Raw genomic sequence first — 26100 nt, forward strand, 5'->3', positions numbered from 1 at the left:
TTTGAGGAACGAAGAACATCTCTTTTATGTGGATTTGCCGTTCTCAGGGACTGCCTAGCGTGTTATCCAACGATTCAGCAATTTACTTTTAGTACTCTTGAAATCTTCACTTCAGTTAACAATATTTTTACACAAACAGTGCAGTCAACAATAAAGTGAGCAGCACTCTTATTATAACTGCACATTGGTGTCAACTCCTTGGCAGACCTTGAAAGATATGTGATGAGCGTCTTTGAGATGCTGATTCAAGGCTGAACTATAATAAATTCTGCTGCAGTGCACTTACACTAGCTCGTACAAAGTGTTTTAGAACAAAATGCTTCAGGGTTGTGTAGGTCCTTGAACACATCATGTGCACATACAGAGTAGCTAGGACCCTCTCCACAACTCGCACATATGCATTAGCTTACAGGGTGTATGGGATGCCTCAGAGGACCAGAAATGACCTGTAGTCCGCTATTTAGGAACATCTTGTCAGTCCATAGGCCACCCAGCTCCATTAAGGTGATTATCCTTCCCCCAGCTGATTATAACAGGAACTGTTACATATCCCACTTGAGGTTTCTGCCTTCTGTATCCATTTGACAAAGTACTTTCACAGTAGCCACAACCCATGTCTGGCCTGCAGCCCATTCAACTATTTTTGCACTGTAATGAGGCTATTGGACAAGTACCTTTTACCATGGGAAGTTTTAGATACAGCTCGGTGGAACAGAAGCAGAGAATAACAAAGATGTTTTTGAGCTTTTGAATATTCATGTCTAAGTGTAATATTTTTAGAATCCCTGTAGCTTTTATATCAGGCAGATGAGGCTGATGCATGGGAAATGTTCTATTTTCAACTGTTTGCTTTGTCAGAGGGGGAGCAGAGCAAACCAAAAGAAAAAATAAAAGAAACTGTATTCAGGCTGTGAAGGGAAAGACTGCTGTCATACTGTTTACAAGACAAGACCCAGTATTATTGCTCTGTGTGCTGATTCTGTGCCCCAAAGCTTAGATCTAATCGTAAACCATGATACAGTACGTGTAGTTAAACCCAAGCACCCTGATTGGTCAGAGATAGAGCTGATAATTTCTACATTTGTTGCAATGCCAACACTTGTGACAATTTAGTTATGTTGCTGTTGGTGCTGCCAAATGTAGACTATATAATGCTCTCTGCAACAGGAAGTAGTATCAGGAAATGATTGCTGCCTTGAAGAGTCTGCAGTAGCAGAGCATGCAGAAGCATCAGTGCACCATCTCAGGATTGACATGTTTTTGCAGCTTCCCATGATCATCTTAGCCCCAGGTGATGTTGCACTAGGCTAACTGATACTGCTGTTCACATATGCTTGCCCCTGCAACACTCTGACAAATATTCCATATGGCGCAGAGCATCTGGCGGTTGTACAGTATTTCTTTTTCCCACGACTAGAATGAACGCAGGCGTTTGAACAGTCTGTTCTGTCAAGCAGATTATCCCGAGGTCAACAAGCTTTTTGATGTTTATTTACAGTGTCTACAAAGCAGTTGTAGTCGACGTGTTTCAGGCAAGGTTGCATAAAATTGTAATCCTGTCACTGGCAATGGTCATGGTTTACTCTTTGTGTGTGTGTGTGTGTTTTGTGTGCCTCTTTAACACTGAAAGCTTGATCCCTGGTCATTCCCACCAAACTCAAGCTTTTTCTTGTGTAACACTTTCTTCTCGTCACTTTCATTATGATCATGAACTCGTTACTGACTCTCTGTCACATATTCTGAATGGCTGCTTTATATACAAAAGGCTCTAAATACCATGTAGACTTGTTAGTTCAGGACATAAGGTCATGCTCCATCTATTGTGAGTATGTGCAAACATTCCTGGTTTATGCCTTGCCTACCATCTTTAAACTTTAGGCTATTATCCTACGGTTAACACGAACCAACCTGTTGTAGACGCTGTCTGGCTACTCGGATATTTAAACTGCTCATGTTAATATTTGATAGTCTGGCTAATTTCAATAGATTGGTGGTGGTTTGCAGACTACAGAGATGCCAAAGAAAAGAGAGTGAGTACTTAGTAGGTATTGCTGTGGGTCTGCAGTTACTGGCAGTCATCAAGTGTAGAAGAAGTGCTATTTGTAGCTTTAGTCGGAGCTACTTAGAAACATAATAAATAAAGCAGTACCTGGCAGTGATCTTTATCAGTGTTTATGTTCTAGTGCTTGTTAATCATGTGAACATAAATAAATTGAATGTTAGTGCAGTAAGGGTTCAACTTTGCTTAGGTGGTCAATAACAAAAAACTTAACACTGTGGTCCATACAGTAAGTGTTTGACAGAGACACATTTTCTTTGTTTGGCCCTGTACTCAATGACTATGAAATTATAGTGCAGATTTGCAGCTTTAAGGGTGTTTTGGGGTGCTCATGTCCATATTGGATCAACAATGTAATTTTACGACATTGAGGCTAAACGTGGGCATCGGGCATGAATGTCTGTACCAAATTTCATGGCAATCCATCTGATAGTTGAGATCTTTCAGTCTGGACCAAAGTGATGGGCCGACAGACATTCAGTTCAATTCAAAATTCAATGGAAAGTAACTAAAGCCTTCTCGGAAAGTTGCTAGATTACATCACGTGCTGAAGCTAAACTTAACTGACTCTAGCTTTATCATTAGCTATTATTATTTTTCAAGCTGCTTTCATCTCATCAATTTGTATCTAAATCTATCTCATGTCTAACGTGTCATGAAAAGAGTGGCTCCAGACACTGGAATAAACTCAGGAGTTGAGGTTTGCCCAGAAGTCGTTAGATTTGTTGTTAGGCTCTTCGCAAAATCTAGCAAGAAAGAGAAATGCCAACATTGCCATCCCAGAGCTATGCTGCTAGCATGGCTAAAAATGCTACAATTGCATTACTACACAGTTCACACGGTATGGATGAAAACAACCTTAAACTGAGCTAAAAGTCAGCACTTCCTCCATAGTCATTGTTTAATTTGAAATAAAGTACAGAGCCAACACAACAGAAAATGTGTCTGTCCAAATACTTACAGACTGCACTGCAGGTGTCTCACGTTCAGATAAGCAGGGAAACGCTCACATGAAAATAATATTAGACAAGGGAACATGCTATTACATGGTTGTCACCAATACCCATACAGAAATACACCAGGCTTTTTTTACTCTGTGTTGTCAAGCCAGTGCCAATGCAATTGTCATGTAAAATAACACAATAAGAAATGGTAGCACTGAGTTTATTTTGGAGTCACATTTCAGGTTTTGCTGTGTTCCGTCTCCTATTTGAAGCGTAATGGCAGGCAAGCTGGGTAAACATGAAGCCTATGTAGCTGTTCCATGTCTGTTCCGACAGCTGTGTCAAAGAAGACCGTATGAGCATTGATTGCCTGATTTGCCACCATTAGTCTTTATGACAGTCTTTTATTGCTTCCTGGGTGATGGAGCAATCGATGCACTGGGTTTACGTGGTTTACATATAGCTTTGTGTTTAGATAGGATTGAGGCATGGGGATGGAGGTGTGTGGTTGGTGCCTATAGACAAGAACATATATCATTGTGTTGTGTGTGTGTGTGTGTGTGTAGGCTATGGCTATTTCCTTGTACTGGAAACACACAGACACGTGAGTGAACATTTCCTGCCTTGGAAGCTGTCTCCATGGCGATACAGCCAGAAGAGGGAGAGAGGGAAATAGCTGTAAGATGGTGCACATCTCATGTTCTTTCTTCCACCTACACTCTTTATCTACACATACATACATATATATATACCTCCCTCATGGCTTGGCTGCTGTAATTGCCCTCCTGCTCTTTCCTCCCCTGTCTTTCTCTATGCACCCTGTACTCATTTTGTCAGACAAGGTAGAAGGCTCTAAGGGTCCCTCCTGGAACTGCGAGGCCATTATTACTTCCCCTCCATGCTCATTAGTGACAACAAGCTCTCTACATTACAGAAACTGTTAATAGGCCTGTCTCACTACATGCATTCATCTAACCTTACCTACAGTAGCTACATCATCATTTGTGCTTAAGTGATCGTTTGGTCAAGCTTATTAAAGTCCATAATGTCCGCTCAAACCTTCGATAGCTTCGGATCTGTCATTGTATGCGTGAGAAAACATGGCTGTTTGATTTGAAGTACTGTTGTTTTTAATAGGAGATGGTTGTCAATTATTAATGGGCTCTTTTGTGTGCATGCTCAATTTAAACCAGGCTGTCCTCATTTATTTATGTGAAGAAAATAGTCTATACCCAAGTGTTACTGACTGTAGCACAAACTGTAAACAATATGTGGTTGGGTACTATGTGTGTGTATGTATAATATTAAGAGCAAATAGAAATTATTGCCAGTTTCATGCATTAATTGTCCATTTGGATTAATGTCTCAGTTGAGCAATTAAAGAACCCTTACCTTACCTTAAACTCTGTATGTGTCATATCTCTACAGTATCCGTATGCATCACAGCAAGTGCACCATTAAGAGAATTTCAGTGTATGAAAAAATAGGCCTTTGTTTATTTCATCACTGCATTATTGAATAAGTACCAGTGCTGCACATTATACCATTCAAGCTTATATGCGTTTGTGGCTGATTTTGTTGTGTTGTGAGGCGGAACTGTACATAATGACTGACAGTAAATGGAGGGTAATGGAATTAGTCCAAAGGGAGACTTGCACAGCTTTTCCCTGTGCTAGATTTGCTCATAGCACATGCTTTATAGTCCTTTTTTTTTTACTGGAAACTTTCACCAAACATAATCATGGCAATGACACAATTAACATTACCAACAGGATGTGTCATTGTAAGGAATAGCTATAGCAGGATGCAAACTAAGGCTGGGTATCAAACCTCAATACTTTCTGTGTGCTGACTGAAATGTATCCTTTGCATCAAGTGTCGAACTGTCATGTATTGAACGCTGGTATTGAATGCGTGGTCAGATTCTAAGTTTTGTTTTTTTTATTCTTTGATGAGACATTTTCTGGTCCAAATCATAACTTTGCAAGGAAGGATGATATTCTATGTTTTTGTTATGTAAACTATAAAGCTTTAAAAATGGGTCACAGATAAATATTTTATTTTTAAAAAAGGCACGGTACTCGTTAGCCAACACTGGTCAAACTGGAGTAAATAACATATTGAATAAATATGCAGTCTTTGGGGACTATTTTCAGCCGCGGATTGTCGGCAGTCGGCATGTTTTGTTTTCAGTTTCAGTTTTTTTTTTGTTTTAAATGTAAGAATTTCAGTTTGTCGCAAAACATGTTTATATTTTGGTATCAGTACTGAAACTCGTGTATTGTCTTGCGACCTGCTTTGAAAAATTGAAAATGAGAATGCAAACATGATTACATGTATGAATGTGCCTGGACAACAACAATTGTCTGGTGTTGTTACATTTAGTGTAAGTGACGCTGATTTCAACAAACCAATATCACTGCATATCCACTATTTTGTCTCGCACCTAATTATATAATACCATGAAAAGAGTCACACTGTTTGGTCAAATGTTTTCTGGTCATTTCTGTGTGTGTGTGTGTGTGTGTGTGTGTGTGTATGTTGTCGGGAGGTGCTGTGTGTATGCTCACCTGTATACATTTACACTGACGACATGTCGCTGTTCCCCACAGGGTGCAGGTGGAGTTCTATGTGAACGAAAACACCTTCAAGGAGAGGCTGAAGCTTTTCTTCATCAAGAACCAAAGGTCAAGTAAGTACAGCCGACAGGGAGCATCGCGCCATTCTCCTCTTTTCCCATAATCCAAATGGTAACAGAGCTAAATGAATATATAAAAGCATAATGTAGGAAATTGCAGTCAGTGAAGACTCATATCCAATTTCTGACTCAGTGGGGGTTTCATTATTACATCAGCTACCTCATTGTAAAATACTGTATTTTATGGGCGTGCACACTGTGGCCCAGCAAGCACTGAAGAATATGGCTCATTTGCTGAGAAACGAAGCAGCGCTGCAGTGTTTTTCTCAATAGGAGATAAGACTGGCAATGCCACAACATCTCTGAAAGAGACATTGGTGCAGCACAGTGGTTTGGTGCATGGTGTCTAGAAGCCATTCATTTGCTACTAGTTGTAAAAAATGTACACTATAGGAACTCTGTGTCTCTGGTAGAGCTCGTTGTTGACATATCCTCGGCACTGACACGGCTCTGCTGTCTTTCCCTCAACCTGTCAATGTCACTAAGCCACCACAGTCTTCTACATAAAACAACAGTCTAATGAAAATGTCACACTTGGCTTCAGGGGTCTCTTGTTCTAGTCCATCGCGGCACTCTTTGTTTGTCCAGTTTGAAATCATTTTAACATTGACGCTGGCTTCATCTGAAGAGGTTGTGTCACTAGAGATTAGGTAGCTGCAAAGGCTGATTGGAAATGGGTAATACAACGAGCACCACCCTCTGGCTAGCAAGCATGTCTGCAGCCAAGCTTCTGTTCTGCATATTTGGTGGTGCAGGTCGTGTGGGTGCTTATCAGCATACCCCTGCACTTATTCAAACAGGAAATTGTGATTCCACAAACATTATTATCCCTCTCTGTGCAATCCCAGCAGTCATTTATCTTGCTGTGTAATGCTTCGTCATATCATAAGCCCATAAAAGTGCTGGTGTTATTCTTGGAGGATTTGAAAGTTATGCGTCAAAGGAAATCCATTGTGACAGGATGCCAGAGCAGCATGGTACTGCATCAGTCACGCTTCAGGGCTTCGACAGATAAAGTCTCTTTAGGCCCTTCACTAAAGGCATTTTAAAAGCATTTTATTATCCATCTGTCGTCAGCAGGAGACTCACAATCACAGAGGTGGTCATAACACTGCAGGTTCTGAACTGTGGGATAATGATCAGAGAGGGTGCAGAGCTTTAGAGGAACGCCGATGACCAAATTACCAGAGACCTAAACAAACTCATTTTCAGGTGATCATCAAATAAGTGAAGCCAGAGCAGTTTTTGAGTCAAGGCAAATGATGTGTCTTTGTTGGTCTACAGGCCTGAGAATCCGCCTGTTCAACTTCTCGCTGAAGATTCTCACCTGTGCCCTCTACATAGTGAGAGTCAGCCTGGATAACCCCAAGGAGGTCGACGGCACTTCATGGTGAGAGTCGCCACCCCACTCATCAATTATCCACTATTCCAGATGTGTCCATATTTTCTGGGTAGTTTATTTTTTATTATATCATTTTTTATGGTCTTTTTTTGTTTTGTTTTATATTTTCGATGCTAAGTAAAGGTAATCAGAAACATCTTTTGCTTCAGAAAAAGATGTTACTATCCAGATGCAGCTCTTTTCTCCATCTTTTTATCACTTTTAATACTATCCATCTTTTTCTTCTTCTACCAATTCCAAGCCAACCAGATGACTTGCCGTATGCCAGAGGATTTTTCCAGGAATATTTTCCTGTTGCCATGTGCACAGAGCAACAAATATAAAAGATACCAGAGCAGAGAACATTTATTTATAAGAAAATGTTGTGGATTTTTGCTTCCAACTCTTTGAATATGTCTTTTCTAATTGAGAATTAAATGTGTACCCAAAATTTAAGTCAATGACATTGTGTGGTTTTGATATCGTTTTATATATTATAATATTAAAGTGATGAAGTGAGTTTATTCATTTGTGTGTTTCTTTGTCTAAAACACACACGTGAAAAAGAGCAAAGCTAAGTTGCTCCCTCTGAGCAGTCATGTGGAAGCTGCAGATTATCTGTATTGTGCTCACTGCCGGCAGCTTTTAGAGACACGTTGAGTTTGTTCTTTATGGCAACATACCAACTGTTGGAAATGTTTCCCAGTGGATATGTCTCCACTGATGCACACACATTCACACACACCTTCATGCTCTTTTCGTGTTTCCCTTGTTGCTCTTTTTTAGTCCAATACGTCCGAACAGCAGTTGGACTAATGCTTCAGAGTCTGCAGAAATCAACTGGTATGTTTCAGTCAAAACAGCATTTAATTGTAAACTGAAGTGTGTTGATTTTCTGTATTACAATTATACAGTGATGCAAGTGTGAGGAAGACTTTCTTGTGGTTTTTGACAGGGGGTTGATTTTCTGCGTGAACAGACGGGTTCCTGTATGGGCGATACAGGTGAGAGCAATAACACTCCAACGAAAGTGCACATAAATCAAATTCCACTGCATGAACTGAATCTCAATGCCGGATTCAACACCAGCAGTCATTTATTAGATAAAAGCATTGCAGAGCACTGTAGTTCCTCAATGAAGGTCCAGCAGCCAGAAGAGATGAGTTTGCACTTACTGGGTTCATTTATCTCCCTCTCCCCTCTGCTCCAGGTGACAGTGGCCTTAATCAGTTTCTTGGAGACCATGCTTATCACATATCTCAGCTACAAGGTAAGGAAGTGGTCCACAGTGCACAGTTTCTTTCTTTAATCCGTGCTGAAGTCTTACAGCTGTCTGATCAAAGTCCAGCGCTGCCTGTTGGTTCTCTCTCGTGGGCAGACAGTTTTCAGTGTCCAGTCCAAGTGCCAGTGCCAAGGCATCTACCGTATCAAAGACACGGGCCAGAACACTTTAGACACTAATTTTAGGCACAGACATCATGCACTCTGTCTCCAGAAACAAGTTCCATAAACAGGTTTGCAGGATTGAAAGTGCTGTTTTTTTCCATGCCATCTAAAGGTGCACTTTTATCCTCAGTTCATAAGCATTTAAAGCAAGTAGTGGCAGCATTATGTATTTTATAACACAATAAAGTAACTCCAGTTCCCCAAATAGAAAGGGCCAGCATTTTTTCGTGAGATTCCTCCACTACTAGCGCTAATGAGCAGGGATAAGCAATTTTTGCCCCTTCATATACAGTTATATACAGTATGTATAAACACCTTACAATGTAATGCAGTCCAGTACATCACCAGAAATACAACCTGAAATTTGCCCATAGACTTGCACAAAACCTCTCTGATACAGTGTAGAAATTTCAAGTTTTCTGGTTACTTTATGTATTTAGACATTAAAGAAAACCTGATACAGTTTGCATCTGAATACAGTAAATCTGAGTTACCTTTTTAGGGATTTGGGGATATGGGGACCAGATATGCACAAGACACCTGTTGTATTAACACCACCCACACATTTTGAAGATCAAATCTGCATCTTACCAGGGTCCAGGGGCCTATAAGTACTGCCAGTCTCAAAGAAAGCTCCTCTTATCTTGGAATTATTAGTTTGCTGCTCTGAGACTGGTAGTGTCTCTAAGACATGTTGTTTCTTAGGTTTCAGCTCCTTCCCCTGTGGTGATGCTCTAAAGCTTGCTCTGGTTTTTATTATTTGCAATGTTTTGTGGATCCTTTTATGTCTTTCCATGTATTTTTTTTTTTTCTCAGAAAGTTGTTTGGGGACTCCTACTGCATTTATTTTATAAGGAGCAAATTTTCAGGTGGTGACAAAATGTAGCCTTGTAAAGTGTTTCTCTATTTTCTTTAGTACGCTTTTTAATAGCTCCATTGTAGTCTGAATGCACCACTGAAGTGCACCTTGTAAACTGTGCTGCGCTCTCTATATGCGATTAGTATTCAGTCCCACTTGCTGATTGTGCAATTAGCTGCAACCATACTTTTACTATATGTATATAATGTATTATCTGGCCTTTTGAAGTCTAAAGTTTGAAGTCTCCATCTTGCCAGCGTCCACAAAGTATTTTCAGTTTTAAAACAAACTAGTGTTTTTTTCTTCTGTCGGTTAGAAATATCTTTATAAATATAGAATAGAATATAGAATACATAATTCAGCGTGTAGTAATGCAAGGTTGCTAATAAACTTGGTTTACATAACACATGTAAAAGCAAAAGTAGTGAATGCAGCATACAGTAGTTTACAAAGTAAACTCTTCAAAAAGTCCTAAAACCTGGAAAGACGTAGTTGTGATAAAGAGAGATTTGATTAGAAAGGGTTAGGCTTTCTATATAATATATATAATATATATGATAATAATAATAATAATGTTTCTGTTAAACAGTAGCTAAGTTTTATTAACATGTTCCACAAACAAGCAGATGCTTTGAATGTCTTTGGAACAAAAACAGGTCAATGAGGAGTGTTTGTTGACCCAACATTAGTTACTGCACCACTCCTTTCCAGCTTTGATCATTACTAAAAGTGTTTATACCAAAGAATGAAGCATGTTTGATTTGTAACATGGACTTACAAATCACAATATACAAAACTGTTGTTTTCTTGTCTGTTATACAGCAATGTTTCCTTGTCGCAGCTGATTTCCTCCAGTGGTTATTTTTACAGGAATTACGCTTCTCTCTAAAACAATATCTACGCTCTCATTGGTTCATTGAATTATTTCATCAATTTCTCCTCCAGGGGAACATTTGGGAGCAGATGTTCCAGATATCCTTCATATTGGAGATGATCAATACAGTGCCATTTATAATCACAGTGAGTAATTAACTTAATGCATTTATCAGTTAATCTGTTAACACAGGCTCCTTCATTTAGAGTCGAGGTCATTTAGGTATTGGATTGTTCTGATCAATCCAGTCATCTAATTCAGACTAAATATTTTACCATCCAACCACCCTTAACGAAAGGTTGCCATGGGCATATTAATTTTTTTAAATTTTGTCTCTGTACTGATGATAATGATTTCCTATCATGCCTCAGGTATGTTAACTGATTAGTATTTCACCCTTCCTCTCTTCCGTCTTTCTTTCCTTTCCTCCTTAAGATCTTCTGGGCTCCATTGAGAAACATATTCGTCCCTGTATTTCTTAACTGCTGGCTAGCCAAAGGTGCCCTGGAGAACATGATCGTATGTATTTTCAATAATGTATTTATTGTTCTGTAAAAACTGTAGCACCACTGAGGGCTTTGAAGGTACATTATCCATCCTGTGGCAGCCATATTGGAGGCGAGTAACATGAGCAGTAAGTGTAAGTGGGTTTTCAATTTAGCTATCTGAACAGAATCTAATTGAGCTGGGCAATTTCTTTCTCTGTGGTTAACGGACACTGTTTGCAAACACATCTGATTTGTGCACTAGCCAATCTGTCCTTATGAAGGTAGTCTGAATAGCTACATTAGTTTGTGTAACATTGTTAGCATTAACACTAGTTACTTTGATAAATTAGCATGTATGGATGGTTACATAGCGAATTACTCGCACTCAGTTGATCTTCAGTATCCCACCAGCTGCAGTTGTTGGGGGTTAGTGCAACTGCAAAGCATGCAAATACTTACTATACTGTAGTCCTATACTGGAAATGAATGATAACCACAGCACATTTTTTACAAATGCAGAACAGCAAGGCAAGCCAAAGCAAAACACTGCAATGCAACATGCAACATAGATACAGAGATACAAAGAAAGGATAAAAATGCCTGCTGCACAGAATTCTGGTGTTGTAGTATCAATATTGTCCAGGATTTACCATAGTGCAAAGTGACTGGTACATGGAATTCAAAGCAATTAGAGGATATCCAACTGGCGTAGTGTGTGTGCTCCCGCTGTCATTCAGATGAGACAATGACAAGAGTAAGAGCTTCATGCCAAGGCGGTAGTTGGGCAGATGGTAGAATATGAGGCCAAGCAGACCAGCACGTGGAGAGAGAGCAGTGACAGTTTGGAGAGGCGTTGAAGGGAGGCGGTGGCAGGCAGAACATGTTAACAAGGTGCAACTGAAAATGAGTCGTGAGCTACATATTAAGACGGACAGAATGCTCATGTAGGAGAAAGCACAATATAGTACTAAAATGTTCCACTAAAGAGGAGAAGTGGAGTTAGAGGACATAGTTAAATATCTTTAAATATAAAGACCGTAACTGACTTTTTCTGCAATCGTTCCACAAATGTCATGTTGAAGCTTTTATTGAGACCTTACAAATGTTGTATCCAGAGTGGAAAATGTATTTCAATTCACAATCCTTAGTCTGGATATGGCAATATAAACAGTTTATGCACAACGGGGCGATAGATCCATCACCTACCTGTCTAATAATCTCTTTTCCTATGTCCAGAATGATTTCCATCGTGCCATCCAGAGAACCCACTCGGCCATGTTCAACCAAGTGTTCATCCTCATCTGCACCTTGCTGTGTCTGGTTTTCACCGGGTGAGTGAACCTCAGTTCTGGCTGTTAGTCACAGAAATGCATCTCTGACCATCGAGGCTTTCAGCCCTGTTTACTGACCCTTGCTGCAGAATCTGTCTCCTGAACTGTGTACCACATGACCCAGAAAACATCATCTGTGACACAGTTGGTAAAGTGTATGCCTTTTAGATGGAGTTAAATATGTTGAAAAAATAGAGATAGAAAATGTAGTTATTCAAACATTTCTTGGAAGCAGACATAGTGAGCTGTTATTGGCACAGTGGTGGGGCCAAAGGTGCGCAGTTTTTCTAGCAAGTTGAGATTTGGCTGAAAGATGCTGTGCGAAAGCAACACAAAGTGAAGAGTTAGCTACTGTTACTGGCGAAAACAAATGGTAGATATAGAACTGTTTGGAAAATTCAAATAAATGTAGATGCAAATAATACTTTTTTGTGTCATTGATATAACCAATTCATTTTAATCTAAGCTGCCACTTCTTAGACTTTAGCTCTTTGGCAGCCTTCTGGTGCCTTGGCCACCACCCAACGCCTACCTCCTCCACTCCACTCTGTCCAGTTAGACATACTCATTCCCCTCTGCCTCTGGGTTGCATTAAATCTCCTACCTACCAATGAAAAAACAAAATAAATGAATCGGTGCAAGCAGTGAGGTGGAACTGACAGATTAATCAATAGTGTCACTTTAAATGACATACTGAGCAGGAACCTAAGCTGTATTGACTCTAGTGCCCTTTGATCTTGAGCAAATTGAATTTGATATCCAGTCCACCAGGCAGATTATCCTAGTAAAGTTCACGTTTTAATTTGATTATCTTCACCCGTAAGAGACATGTCGGATATAACAGCATCAAGTCATTGTTGAATTCCTCATCTTTTTGCAGAGCTTGTGGAATCCAGCATCTAGAGAGAGCCGGGAAGCACCTGTCCCTGTTTGACTCGTTCTATTTCTGCATCGTCACCTTCTCCACCGTGGGCTATGGGGATGTCACGCCACAAATCTGGCCCTCCCAGCTGCTGGTGGTCATTCTCATCTGCGTTGCCCTGGTGGTGCTCCCACTGCAGGTAATGACTATCGGGTAAACGAACTTTGGTAAACCTTGTATCAGGTCCTGCCTCGTCATCAGGAATTCTTTGATGTTCTGCATCTAGTGCTGACCTTAATGGGGTTATCATCAAATATTAAATGTTTTTTCTTGCCTCTTATCACCGGCCGACAGCAAATAAAAATCTAATAAGTCTGCAAATCTCACTCAAAATTCAAGCCAAGTCATGCTGCCTCACACTTGCTGGATGATTAATCCACCGATTCACTGTGTTATTTATTTTTAAAGATCACAAACTTGTTCTGATTTGTTTACTGTCCCTGCAGAGCAAATTGAGTGAGAAAAAAGAAATGTACTCCTACTGCTGACAAATTGGTGCATCAGCAGTTTTCACTCCAGTGCTTTCACCGTCTGTGTCCAGACAGCAAATCTATCTCTTTTTCATTATTTATATCATTCTAGTTGCATTTGACATCACATCAATGTTGTTGTCACATTGTCAGTTTGAAGAACTAGCATACCTGTGGATGGAGAGCCAGAAGTTAGGAGGGAATTACAGCCGCCACCGGGCGCAGACCGAGAAGCATGTGGTGTTGTGTGTCAGCTCACTCAAGATTGATCTGCTGATGGATTTCCTCAACGAGTTCTACGCTCATCCCCGACTACAGGTATCAGAACAAAACACTGGATTTTTTAGATGTTGGATTATCAGAAAGTCAAGTATGTAGTCAGTATAAATGCCACTTTTGTCATTTCTCTGACTTCTGTGAGGCTTTTGTTTTGAAAAATTAAGGTTTGCTAGCATAGGAATGGTTAGGTGATAATCAAGATGACAATGAGTATAAATTTATGTTTCAATATACACATTTTCTTCCATTTTATGACATTGAAGAAAGTATTTTATGTCTTATTCCTGTGGAATAAATGTAGGATCTGCAGGAGAGATTTTCCACAATTATTGCTACTACTTTGTAACATTCCAGCTCTAAAAAGGCTAAAAACATTTCTTTAGCCAATTTTAAACATTAACTATACACGTAACAGTTTACCCACATACATTATATCAAGCTGATATAGCATGATTTCCATAAATGCATTCATATCCTGTTTTGCAGGACTACTATGTGGTGATCCTGTGTCCAACGGAGATAGACATTCAGGTTCGCCGTATCCTCCAAATCCCTCTGTGGTCCCAGAGGGTCATCTACCTTCAAGGATCTGCCCTCAAAGACCAGGACCTGATGAGGGCCAAGTGAGTGAAAGAATGGCATGCATGTTTAGATTCAGACACGTACAGTGCATCCGGAAAGTATTCACGGCGCTTCACTTTTTCCACATTTTGTTATGTTACACCCTTATTCCAAAATGGATTAAATTAATTTTTTTCCTCAAAATTCTACACACAACACCCCATAATGACAATGTGAAAAAAGTTTTTTTGAAATTTTTGCAAATTTATTAAAAATAAAAAACTAAGAAATCACATGTACATAAGTATTCACAGCCTTTGCCATGAAGCTCAAAATTGAGCTCAGGTGCATCCTGTTTCCACTGATCATCCTTGAGATGTTTCTGCAGCTGCAATTGGAGTCCACCTGTGGTAAATTCAGTTGATTGGACATGATTTGGAAAGGCACACACCTGTCTATATAAGGTCCCACAGTTGACAGTGCATGTCAGAGCACAAACCAAGCATGAAGTCAAAGGAATTGTCTGTAGACCTCCGAGACAGGATTGTCTCGAGGCACAAATCTGGGGAAGGTTACAGAAAAATTTCTGCTGCTTTGAAGGTCCCAATGAGCACAGTGGCCTCCATCATCCGTAAGTGGAAGAAGTTCGGAACCACCAGGACTCTTCCTAGAGCTGGCCGGCCATCTAAACTGAGTAATCGGGGGAGAAGGGCCTTAGTCAGGGAGGTGACCAAGAACCCGATGGTCACTCTGTCAGAGCTCCAGAGTTCCTCTGTGGAGAGAGGAGAACCTTCCAGAAGGACAACCATCTCTGCAGCAATCCACCAATCAGGCCTGTATGGTAGAGTGGCCAGACGGAAGCCACTCCTTAGTAAAAGGCACATAGCAGCCCGCCTGGAGTTTGCCAAAAGGCACCTGAAGGACTCTCAGACCATGAGAAACAAAATTCTCTGGTCTGATGAGACAAAGATTGAACTCTTTGGTGTGAATGCCAGGCGTCACGTTTCGAGGAAACCAGGCACCGCTCATCACCAGGCCAATACCATCCCTACAGTGAAGCATGGTGGTGGCAGCATCATGCTGTGGGGATGTTTTTCAGCGGCAGGAACTGGGAGACTAGTCAGGATAGAGGGAAAGATGAATGCAGCAAAGTACAGAGACATCCTGGATGAAAACCTGCTCCAGAGCGCTCTTGACCTCAGACTGGGGCGACGGTTTATCTTTCAGCAGGACAACGACCCTAAGCACACAGCCAAGATATCAAAGGAGTGGCTTCAGGACAACTCTGTGAATGTCCTTGAGTGGCCCAGCCAGAGCCCAGACTTGAATCCGATTGAACATCTCTGGAGAGATCTGAAAATGGCTGTGCACCGACGCTTCCCATCCAACCTGATGGAGCTTGAGAGGTGCTGCAAAGAGGAATGGGTGAAACTGCCCAAAGATAGGTGTGCCAAGCTTGTGGCATCATATTCAAAAAGACTTGAGGCTGTAATTGCTGCCAAAGGTGCATCAACAAAGTATTGAGCAAAGGCTGTGAATACTTATGTACATGTGATTTCTCAGGTTTTTTATTTTTAATAAATTTGCAAAAATCTCAAAAAAACTTTTTTCACGTTGTCATTATGGGGTGTTGTGTGTAGAATTTTGAGGAAAAAAATGAATTTAATCCATTTTGGTATAAGGCTGCAACATAACAAAATGTGGAAAAAGTGAAGCGCTGTGAATACTTTCCGGATGCACTGTATAGACGAACAAAAATATATGCATGTTGCCACATTGCATTTACCGCAGCAGCACCACCAGTTGTCCCTGCCACGGGGCAGCTCCGCGGTGCTGTCCTCACCAGCTTCCTCCATACGCCGTAATTCCTCCGCACTGTATTGTGGCTCATAAGTAGCTCCAAATGTTTGATTCCAGCATTATACCATTAAAAGCGGGGAGGAGCTGCCTGTCTGTGGAGAGGGGCATACAAAAATGCAGAAGTACAATCTGTAGGTCAAACAACAGCCGTAGAGCCACATATACTACCCACATTGTCGATTTTCAACCAGCTTTGTATCATTACAAAGTTTCTCTTTTCGTCCTCCACTGGCAAATTGGAGTCCGTGAAGTGCAGTTAGAGGATGAGATACTTACTAAGTCCACTTGGCTGCCCTCTGCTTGCACATCAGTGTAATGGGATTTCACACAACATTGATAATCTGCATCAAAGGCCACATACATAGGCAGTAATAGAAACAGTGATACATCACATTGGAATGTGTTTGACCTTAATTATGTTTCTGTCCTTACAAAATATTGCAGCACCGGTGTGCCAATGATGGTTTTACTGTTCCTTCAGGGTGTCTTGCTGCTTTTTATTGCTTGTCGTGTTATGATGTGATACCAGTGAAATGGGGTCTAACTACTTCTCACTAGCACATGACGGTGTGATATCAGTCATAAATGTGTCCAAGAGCCCCTCTTCAATGTGCAAAGTTGTGCAGGTGATTAGATGCTGTGGCAAATCGCCAGATAAATGAAAGATTTTCTTGTAATCATTTCATACTGTTGTTCTCTTCAAGTACACAGAGCATGAGTTTTCTGTCACAGATCATGTGTCGCTAGCACTGCGGTCAGATTGTTTTCATGCTAGAACGCAGCTTTTAACATTTGCAGCCATTGTCACGGGACATCAGCACTCATCCCTGCCTAGCTGTTCTTTAAAGCATTGTTCTCTTTAAATAATTAATCATACGTTTGGTTGAATGTCTCCCTCGCAGTCACCAACTCGTGAATCTGCCTGTTTCTTTCTTTTTCTGTTCTTCTCTCCGTCAATCCTCAGGATGGACGACGCTGAGGCCTGCTTCATCCTCAGCAGCAGGAACGAGGTCGACAGAACTGCTGCTGTGAGTCACATCATCAAGAATTTGTCGGGGCAGTGGTAAACTCTTGATAAAAATAATTTCAGTGGAGCAATTTCCCTTCACACTTGACTTCCTTTATCAATTAGCTGAGAGAGTCGGAGATATTCAGATGATGTTGTGATTCTATTGGAACTGCAGTATTGAGAGCACATTGAGTCGCTGAGGCAAACTTTACGATCCATAAAATTCAGATTGCATTTACAAATGAGTCTCTGCATGAGTAAAATAGAACCATTTCTTCTCCCACAGGATCACCAGACTATTTTGAGGGCTTGGGCTGCGAAAGACTTTGCTCCAAATTGCCCTCTCTACGTCCAAATTCTCAAACCAGAAAATAAATTCCATGTTAAGTTTGCAGGTAGGTGCGTGGAGACTGCCTTCCTACAGAAACATTCTGTCTTTGTTTACTTACACACTACAAGTCTAACACACTATATTATTGCAATTTGTTCATTTCAATCAGATCATGTAGTATGTGAAGAAGAATTTAAGTATGCGATGTTGGCGCTGAACTGTGTGTGTCCGGCCACGTCTACCTTAGTCACACTCCTGGTTCACACCTCCAGAGGACAGTGAGTACACGCTACTATTTTACTACAATGCAATTAATATTAGCATGTATGTATTTATAGTGATATCCACTGTCCACTGTCAGTATGTCCTTGTATCACTGTCTCACCAAGTTGTCTACATGTATCGCACTTGAGGTGATCACACTTTTGAGCAGTGAAATTGATCAAATATAAGGAAGTGCCTTTACAGCAAAGTAATCTAATTGGTTGAATTAAACCTCGATGGCCAGTTTTTAAAGTATCAGTTTGACATCTTACACTTATTTAATTTATTTACTTTCTTGCTGGGAGTTAGATGAAAAGATCGATGCCACTCTGATATGGAGCAATGGTTAGCTTAGCTTAGCATGAGGACAGGAAACAGGAGAAAGGAGCTAGCTTAGCTCTGTCCTAAAGTAACAAAGTGTACCCACCAACAGATTAAACAAACAAGACACTATGTGTTAAATAGCGAGCTTTACAGATGCTGGTAGACAGCTTTTTTAACCTTGTGACAGGAGCCAGGCTGTTTTTGTCCAGTTTCCAGTCTTTATGCTAAGCTAAGCTAACAATCGCCTTCATCTGTAACGTAGAGTAAAGAGAGTGATATCAATATTTTTAACAAAGTTGCAGCAAGTGAAGAAACATATTTCCCAAAACGTCAAAGTATTCCTTTAAGACTTTCCAGATTGCTAGTCAGTTATCTTAACTTATTTCAAACATAATTGAAGTTTAAAGCTTTCTTAAAATGTCAGCTAAGCTACCTTGTGACCCTAGCCTTACATTATTCATCTGAAACTGATGTCGTACTCTGGTTCTGTCTGTTGAGATTTAACTGAACCAATGACATTATTTCAGTTTCCAGTGCAGCTCAACGCTCTTATTACATAAACTTTCAATCTTTTCTAGCTTTGAGTGCTCTGTGAATGTTTAATATCCTGTTGTGTCATTATTCATGTCGACAGATTCAATCCCACATAATTGATATTAGAGAAAGATGACTGATAATCCTGGAGTTTTTACAATTATGCAGTTATGTACCTGGTAAAAGTCATGAAGTACATGAACTACTAAATAAAATGACCTTATAGCCTGGGGAGTATAAGCTCGTGAAAGGTCATGAAAGGTCACACAGATTTATTGGTCTATGGGGAAATGAGAGTTGTTGAGCAAATAAAGTCAAATTTGATTTAAAGGTGTATTCTATTAGACATTGAAATGACTCATGAGTAATATTAAAAAAAAAAACCATAATATTTCTGACATTTAATACAAGAAAAAATGTTTAGATTTTTTCCGTTTGCCAGCAGTTCATCAGTCCATTGTAGAGGTCTGAAACTTCATGTTACTGTAATTTAAGAAGTAACATTTCTGATAATGCTGCTTCAGGGAGGGGCAGTTGTCTCCGGAGCATTGGCAGAGGATGTATGGACGCTGCTCTGGAAATGAGGTCTACCACATCCGCTTGTGCGACAGCAAGTTTTTTGGGGAGTATGATGGAAAGAGCTTCACCTACGCCTCCTTCCACGCCCATAAGAAGTTTGTGAAACTTCCACTAGCTTAATCCTAACACTCTATAATAATATTTTATCTCATTAGAATAATTGTTAATGTCTCTGGGAACAAAAAAAAACCTGAGCTGAGGCCCATTTTGAACTTTGCAGGTACGGCGTGTGTTTGATTGGAGTGAAGAGGGAGGACAACAAGAGCATCCTCCTGAACCCAGGCCCCCGCCACATCATGGCTGCCACCGACACCTGCTACTACATCAACATCACCAAGGAGGAGAACTCAGCCTTCATCTTCAAACAGGAGGAGAAGGACAGCAAGGGCCTTCCCGTCACCGGCCTCTACGACGCCCCCTCCAGGCTGCCGGTACACAGCATCATCGCCAGCATGGGTGAGACTGAGAGCCAGACGCAGAAAAGAAAATGATGTTTTGGAAGCATGGAAGCTGGTAAAGAAAGGAAGATGTTTGTAGAGTATTAAGATTCAGATTGCAGAAAGCCTTAAAACCATTGAAAGGGTTCCCATGTAAGAAGAGAAAATGGATGCTTTTGTTGTTGACGTTTATTTACTCTAAACTGCACTCACTCTGAACATCTCTGAATGGTGGCTGCCTTGGTGATGCCGTACGCTTTCGCTGATTGTTATGCATGATTATTTTCTTACAAGCGTTTTTACTTTCTTGGCTGACATTATTGTGTTGTGCTTTTTCTTTGACCTGTGAAAGTTGATCAGGCCACTTCATATGGTAAGTTTGTGCATGATGCATCACTTGCATCACACTTATTTACTAATAAAAGTAATTTGATGTACAAGTAATTTGGAGTCCAATTTTTTTTTTTCTTTACAATTGACAGTATGATGTACACTGTACAAGACAGTGATATTTCATTATTGTTTAACTAACGCTCAATTCTTGTGATTTTAATATCACATTTCCACATAAAAGATGATATATGTATTGCACATATATCATGTGTCTGATATGCCCAATATATGTAATATGCATATATCATACATCATATTATATACAGATAATATGATGTATGTTAGGGACATATTTATTGACATACACACAATGTCAATACTGTTTGCATGCCTTTTCTGGTAGCTCAAGAGTACAATTACATGATGCAGAAAGCAATACATTTTCTCCTCAAGGTCAAACTAGGCTGAGCTAAAGAAGGTGGTAGGATTGTTGGTGGCTAAGATGCTGAATAAGCTAAACGTGGACCTTATTACTGTACATCCAATATGAAAAGGCGTTCTCCAGCACCAGAGTGTTTTCTGAGATAGAATAGTCATAGGTTCACCATGGCATTTATATGCAAACATTCACTGTTGACTTAACACATTACAGTACAAGTGATGCGCATGCTATTTCTAAACAGCCCTGTAGATGCTGCTCATACAATAAACTCATGTCATTTTCAGGCACTGTAGCCATAGATCTCCAGAACCCTGATCCTCCTGAGGAAAGCAGCAAGCTGATGTTGCCGACAGAGAACGGCGCAGGAAGCCGCAGGCCAAGCATCGCACCTGTCCTAGAGATCGCCGACTCCTCCGCTATTCTGCCCTGCGACCTCCTCAGTGACCAATCAGAGGATGAGACCAACCAATCAGACGAGGAAGGCTCTGTAGGTTCAGAGTAAGTGGGAGTAAAGAAGGGCTTCTTTGATACAAAGAGATTTGGTGGTGTTGTAGTGTACAGTATGTCTTGGTTTGCGGCAGTAAAAAAGTGAAATGTCCTCCATAGTGCAGGCGTCCTACGCTCTATACTTGATTGATCTCATCTGTCCTCCTCTTTGTCATCCTCAGTGGGTGTAGGAGGAGAGATGGATGGGTTTGGAATTGGCGTGAAATCTGTATGTGATAGTGCTGTAAGGTGTGGACATGTCAGTGATGAATGTTTACGTCATGACCGGGAGGTCAGCACTTTTCCTCTTGAGTGAAGCTCATGTTGTGTGTCCTTAACGCAGATCTTCACCCCTCAACGTTCATTCATCAGTTGTCCAGACTGATAGTCGCCATGATGGCAGTTCAGCAAGTCAGAGGAATCAGTTTATCTCAGCAGCTTTGTACTTCTCTTTTCTCTCTCTCTGTATGTGGTTTCATTAGCCAGAGATAAGTTTAGCATAGATTGGGTGCTTGTACCTCAGCCCATACTAGTCTTTTTGAACAGCAACTGTTAGACCCAGACATCAGTCGGTCTCCTTAAAGTTGGACTTAACATGGTCCTCCTGACCTCTGAGCCTCTATTACTGCGCCCCATGACATTTGAGTAGTTTTTCTTCTTTAAGATGTGTCAGGGGCAGCAGTTTGGGAGATAGAGGCAACTGCATTATCTGGAGGAAACACACAGGGAAGCTCAAGGTCCCACAGTGCCATCATGTGGTGGTCATGTTGTAGCTGCATCTCCAAACAAAGTCAGAATCTCTTTTATTGGCAAACTAGAGGGCACCGTGAAACTGATTAGGGTAATTGCAGCTGGCACTTTACAAATCAGGGGACACAGAAGCAAATTGAAGCAAATGCACAAGCCACAAAAACATTGTAATTGTTGATGTAGTTGGACACTGAAGGCATCCTCCTGTTTATAAACATCATTAATTTGAGCAAAGAAGCTGCAGAATCTAATAATGAGACATTATTAATGTTGATATTTGGTGTGATTAAAATAATGATCAAAATAATGAAGAGGGATTCAGTGATACACTGGTTCCTTCAGAGAAAATATGGAAAAAACAGGTTTGTTTCGAGTGGAGAGGAATAAAACCAGTTAAGACGTGGACAGCATTATTGATGGATATCTGATACACCTTTTCCTCAGAGGCATTTCTTGTTTCTCTTCCATCAGGTTTGTGAAGGGCTACCCTCCCAACTCGCCCTACATCGGCAGCTCTCCGACTCTGTGTCACCTCCTGCCACAGAAAGCTCCATTCTGCTGCCTTCGCCTCGACAAGGTGAATTCATATGAGACCGAAACGGCACCGAACCAAACCACAAAAACACACTATATAAATATGACATGACCTTTTTTTCTGCCATAGTTTTTATAAATAAAAAAAATATGATTTGATTTGTCTCCCAAGAGCACAGAACAACTAAAACCTGACTTTTTTCCCTGTTTACATCCAGGGCTGCACACATAGCAGCTTTGAGGATGCCAAGGCATACGGCTTCAAGAATAAACTGATTATAGTGTCTGCAGAGACGGCGGGAAACGGTCTCTACAACTTCATTGTCCCTCTGCGCGCTTACTATCGGCCCAGGAAGGAGCTCAACCCCATAGTGCTGCTGCTGGACTACCCGTAAGACTTCCAACCGTCCTCTCAATCCCTTGTTTGTTTGTTTGTTCTTATACCTACAGTGATGTAAACCCACTGACGTTTTCATAATAACTTAAAAAACTTGAGTAATGTCTTTTGATTGTAGAGGCTTCTAACACATACACTTATGATTGTGTACATATAACACAATAAAGATGAGATAGTATGCTAATTTGCTACCAGTTACCTAATGGGTTGGCGTAGCAACTAATAAAGCAGGCTCTTATCTGGTCCTCCTTTGCTGCTATGGATGCCAACACTGCTGTGGATTAATGTTGATAAAGTTTTAGTAGTAGTAGAACTTCTAGATAAAAATGGTGTGGTACTTTACTATGAGCACATTTCCAGACTGCAGTGAAGTATGTGGGTTAAACTTGCCTCAAGATATAGAAAAATTATAGTTTTACATTATTAATTTAAAAAAGTTGTCCATGCAGAAAACTGGATTGAAGTTCAAAAGATGTAAAGAAATGGATCCGTGTGTGTGTGTGTTGGTGTATATTTGCATACGTTTGGTTTGGGGATGCATGTGGGCTTGAAATAAAATAAAAAATTGCAATTTAAAACAACCAAATTGCTTTCAGAAGTCTACCGAAAACAATTTGGTTCCAGCTGTCATTATCAATTCTCTACAGGAGAGAATTGACAATGACAGCTGGAACTATGGGTTGACTGTGCTTCAAGATAAATGGGGGAAAAAATAGCCTTTGCATTATTCATAAACAACTGTTCTCTCTGCACAAGAAAGCTTATTTGTGTGTTAGGGTATGTATACATTTGAGTGTGTGTGTGTGTGTGTGTTGCAGTGATCCACACTTTTTCTGCTGTTTCATTGTTGACTTCAGCCAAAATCTGTTGGGTTGCTGAAACCGATCAACTACACAGACAGAGAGCCAACAAAGCTCTGGCTAAACTGACATCCTCAGTGGTTTCCATAGCAACTAGTTAAATCCTCCCATAGCATTGACACATTGAACATATATTTCCCTCTTGTTGCCTGATAAAACATCAATTAATACAGTTCAAACTGTATCGGCCCCCACCCTCATCAACAAGCAAATTTCAGGAAATGACAGCAACAGTGTCAGAATCTGTCACAGGGGTTTTACAAAGATAATTTATGTGGGATGCTCATTCACAATGTTTCCTGTTTCCCGCAGGCCAGACAACCACTTCTTAGAGGCCATTTGCTGCTTTCCAATGGTTTACTTCATGGCTGGCACTATCGATAAGTATGTGTTTGGATTATTAAAAACCTGCTCAATTGATTAACTCATGTAATGATCATGTTCCTCTCAGTTTTAATACAGCTACCAGTGGTACAGCTTCAACACAACTTGCATGTGTCATGAATAAAATGCAATATAATCCTTAGTGGGTGTTGGCAATTTCAGGGCCTGAAACATTACATAATGTTACATTATATAAACGTAGTAAAAACAGCTATTGGTGGTGTACTGTGGATTTTTAGACTCATTATATTGATTTTTTTATTCCCACATATAGCTGTTCAAATGTAGACGATGTTAGGTCAGGCTGAGACATTCCCAGCACAGCGATTTTTAATTTCAACAAACATCAACAATAAATTATGTATTAATTATGTAAAATGGATGGGAAATGATGCTAACCTAACCAATACTATTTGGTAATTTAGTGTAATGTTTTTAGCAAGGCTTTTAATATTGTGTTATTTTCTTGAAATGTAATTTACAATCATTCTAGTTTACATCATTATTAAACAGCATTTTGATCAAGTATCAGGTGCATCGATCAAACTCAAAGTTACCTTCTTTACTCTTAAATCTAAACAGGTCATATGTAACGTCATCTTGTCAGTTCAGCTTGTGGAGCAGATACAACCTGGCAGTTGGGAGGGGAAAATATTAAGTAGTAAAGTAAATGATCCATGTTTGTAGAAAGTGTGTACACCAGAAAAATTCATGCATTGAATCGGGTCGATGTTATACCATTGTTGTAATATCCAAGAGGAGATATTTATAAACTTGTTTTGTGAATGGACCAGCTTGGACAACCTGCTACAGTGTGGTATAATCTACGCCGACAACCTGGTGGTTGTGGACAAGGAGAGCACCATGAGCGCTGAGGAGGACTACATGGCCGACGCCAAGACCATCGTCAACGTCCAGACTATGTTCAGGTAACGCAGAGAGAGCGTTTCACTGTGTAGAAACATACAGTGAACAGTTAGCACAGTCACTGGCTATTTATGCATGAGCTGGACCTTCAAGTGTTTGATCAAGACTTGATTAACGTGTTCTCTGTTCATGTGTTCTCTGTAGGATGCTGGAAAGTAAATTCTTGGGTTTTTTTTAAAGTTTGGAGAATGAGTTCATCTCAAAGACAAACTACAGTTGCCAAAGCTCTGAAACTTTAGCTCTTTTATTTAACAAGCCAAATTAAAAAGCATTCATCACTGCCACACTGGGTGAGCAGCACAAAGCACTTCACCTCTCCACTAACATCCCTCTCTCTCTATCGCTCAGGTTGTTCCCCAGTCTCAGCATCATCACGGAGCTCACACACCCGTCCAACATGAGGTTCATGCAGTTCAGAGCCAAGGACTGCTACTCGCTCGCCCTCTCCAAACTGGAGAAGGTGAGCTGTTGAGAAGGACGATCATTGACATCGCTGTCTTTTCTGTGTGTGGAACTCCATCCATGAGATCCATCCAAAGACAGACCAGAGCTGGATTAAAGAATATAATCTGCAGCAGTATAATGTTTAAAATGAGGCTAAGCTTTGTAAGCACCTCGGGTGACAAACATCCAAATACTTTTGATTTGTCTTTGCTCCTGTGGCCTGAATTGAGGGAATGGTTTGTTTTTCACGCTTCACTCTTATTGCAGAGTGAAAAATGTCATAAAATCATACCTTAATATATAAATGAACAGATGCAAAGTCCTGTTAAATGTTGATGTTAGCGGTAAAGAGACCATTTATTTTCCTTTTCTCCTGCTTATTTCAGCAGTTAATATAAATGGAGCTAATTCACCAAATAACAGGACTTTGTCATGTACCTCTGTGATTTTTAGGTCAGTTTTTCTAAGCCTTGATAGTTCATGGAGAGATTTAAACACACAAAAAAGACATAAGAGGAACAGATAAAGAGTTTTAGTACTTGATTCTCGATCATAGTGAACCCTTTTCACTTTGATAGTGCTTTAAAAACGGATCTCTCAACCAACTTCTAAGTTTTCAGAGGTGAAACCCAACAGGCTTTTTCATTTTCACACAAGTCTTCTTGGAGATGGAGCAAAGGAGCAAGAGTTCAGCAAAGATACAGGAAAAAGTTTCTTCGATCCTCAGATCTTGTTCTTTCTTGTTTGCTTGTTTCTCTCTTCAGATAGAGCGTGATAAGGGCTCCAACTTGGCCTTCATGTTCCGGCTGCCGTTTGCTGCAGGCAGGGTGTTCAGTATCAGCATGTTGGATACGCTGCTCTATCAGGTGGGAGAGCAAAGACTAACTTTTCAT

The 26100-nt window shown here is 40.4% G+C and overlaps 1 protein-coding gene across 1 annotated transcript in view; it reads left to right on the forward strand.

Annotated features, from left to right (window-relative positions):
* Nucleotides 1-26100, forward strand: part of kcnt1b (potassium sodium-activated channel subfamily T member 1b) — a 60099-nt gene that overhangs the window by 25556 nt on the left and 8443 nt on the right. The window contains exons 3-26 of the mRNA XM_070903674.1: nucleotides 5616-5695; nucleotides 6986-7091; nucleotides 7869-7925; nucleotides 8038-8086; nucleotides 8293-8352; nucleotides 10333-10407; nucleotides 10697-10780; nucleotides 11986-12080; nucleotides 12961-13141; nucleotides 13626-13790; nucleotides 14238-14374; nucleotides 17137-17200; nucleotides 17468-17576; nucleotides 17682-17790; nucleotides 19159-19308; nucleotides 19434-19669; nucleotides 20003-20023; nucleotides 20710-20923; nucleotides 22133-22238; nucleotides 22414-22586; nucleotides 23765-23836; nucleotides 24631-24765; nucleotides 25112-25223; nucleotides 25972-26073. Coding sequence (XP_070759775.1) covers nucleotides 5616-5695; nucleotides 6986-7091; nucleotides 7869-7925; nucleotides 8038-8086; nucleotides 8293-8352; nucleotides 10333-10407; nucleotides 10697-10780; nucleotides 11986-12080; nucleotides 12961-13141; nucleotides 13626-13790; nucleotides 14238-14374; nucleotides 17137-17200; nucleotides 17468-17576; nucleotides 17682-17790; nucleotides 19159-19308; nucleotides 19434-19669; nucleotides 20003-20023; nucleotides 20710-20923; nucleotides 22133-22238; nucleotides 22414-22586; nucleotides 23765-23836; nucleotides 24631-24765; nucleotides 25112-25223; nucleotides 25972-26073 — 2692 coding nt within the window. The remainder of the gene's footprint in view (nucleotides 1-5615; nucleotides 5696-6985; nucleotides 7092-7868; nucleotides 7926-8037; nucleotides 8087-8292; nucleotides 8353-10332; nucleotides 10408-10696; nucleotides 10781-11985; nucleotides 12081-12960; nucleotides 13142-13625; nucleotides 13791-14237; nucleotides 14375-17136; nucleotides 17201-17467; nucleotides 17577-17681; nucleotides 17791-19158; nucleotides 19309-19433; nucleotides 19670-20002; nucleotides 20024-20709; nucleotides 20924-22132; nucleotides 22239-22413; nucleotides 22587-23764; nucleotides 23837-24630; nucleotides 24766-25111; nucleotides 25224-25971; nucleotides 26074-26100) is intronic.

This window comes from Enoplosus armatus, chromosome 4 (genome assembly GCF_043641665.1).
Source record: "Enoplosus armatus isolate fEnoArm2 chromosome 4, fEnoArm2.hap1, whole genome shotgun sequence".
NCBI classification, from domain to species: Eukaryota; Metazoa; Chordata; class Actinopteri; order Centrarchiformes; family Enoplosidae; genus Enoplosus; species Enoplosus armatus.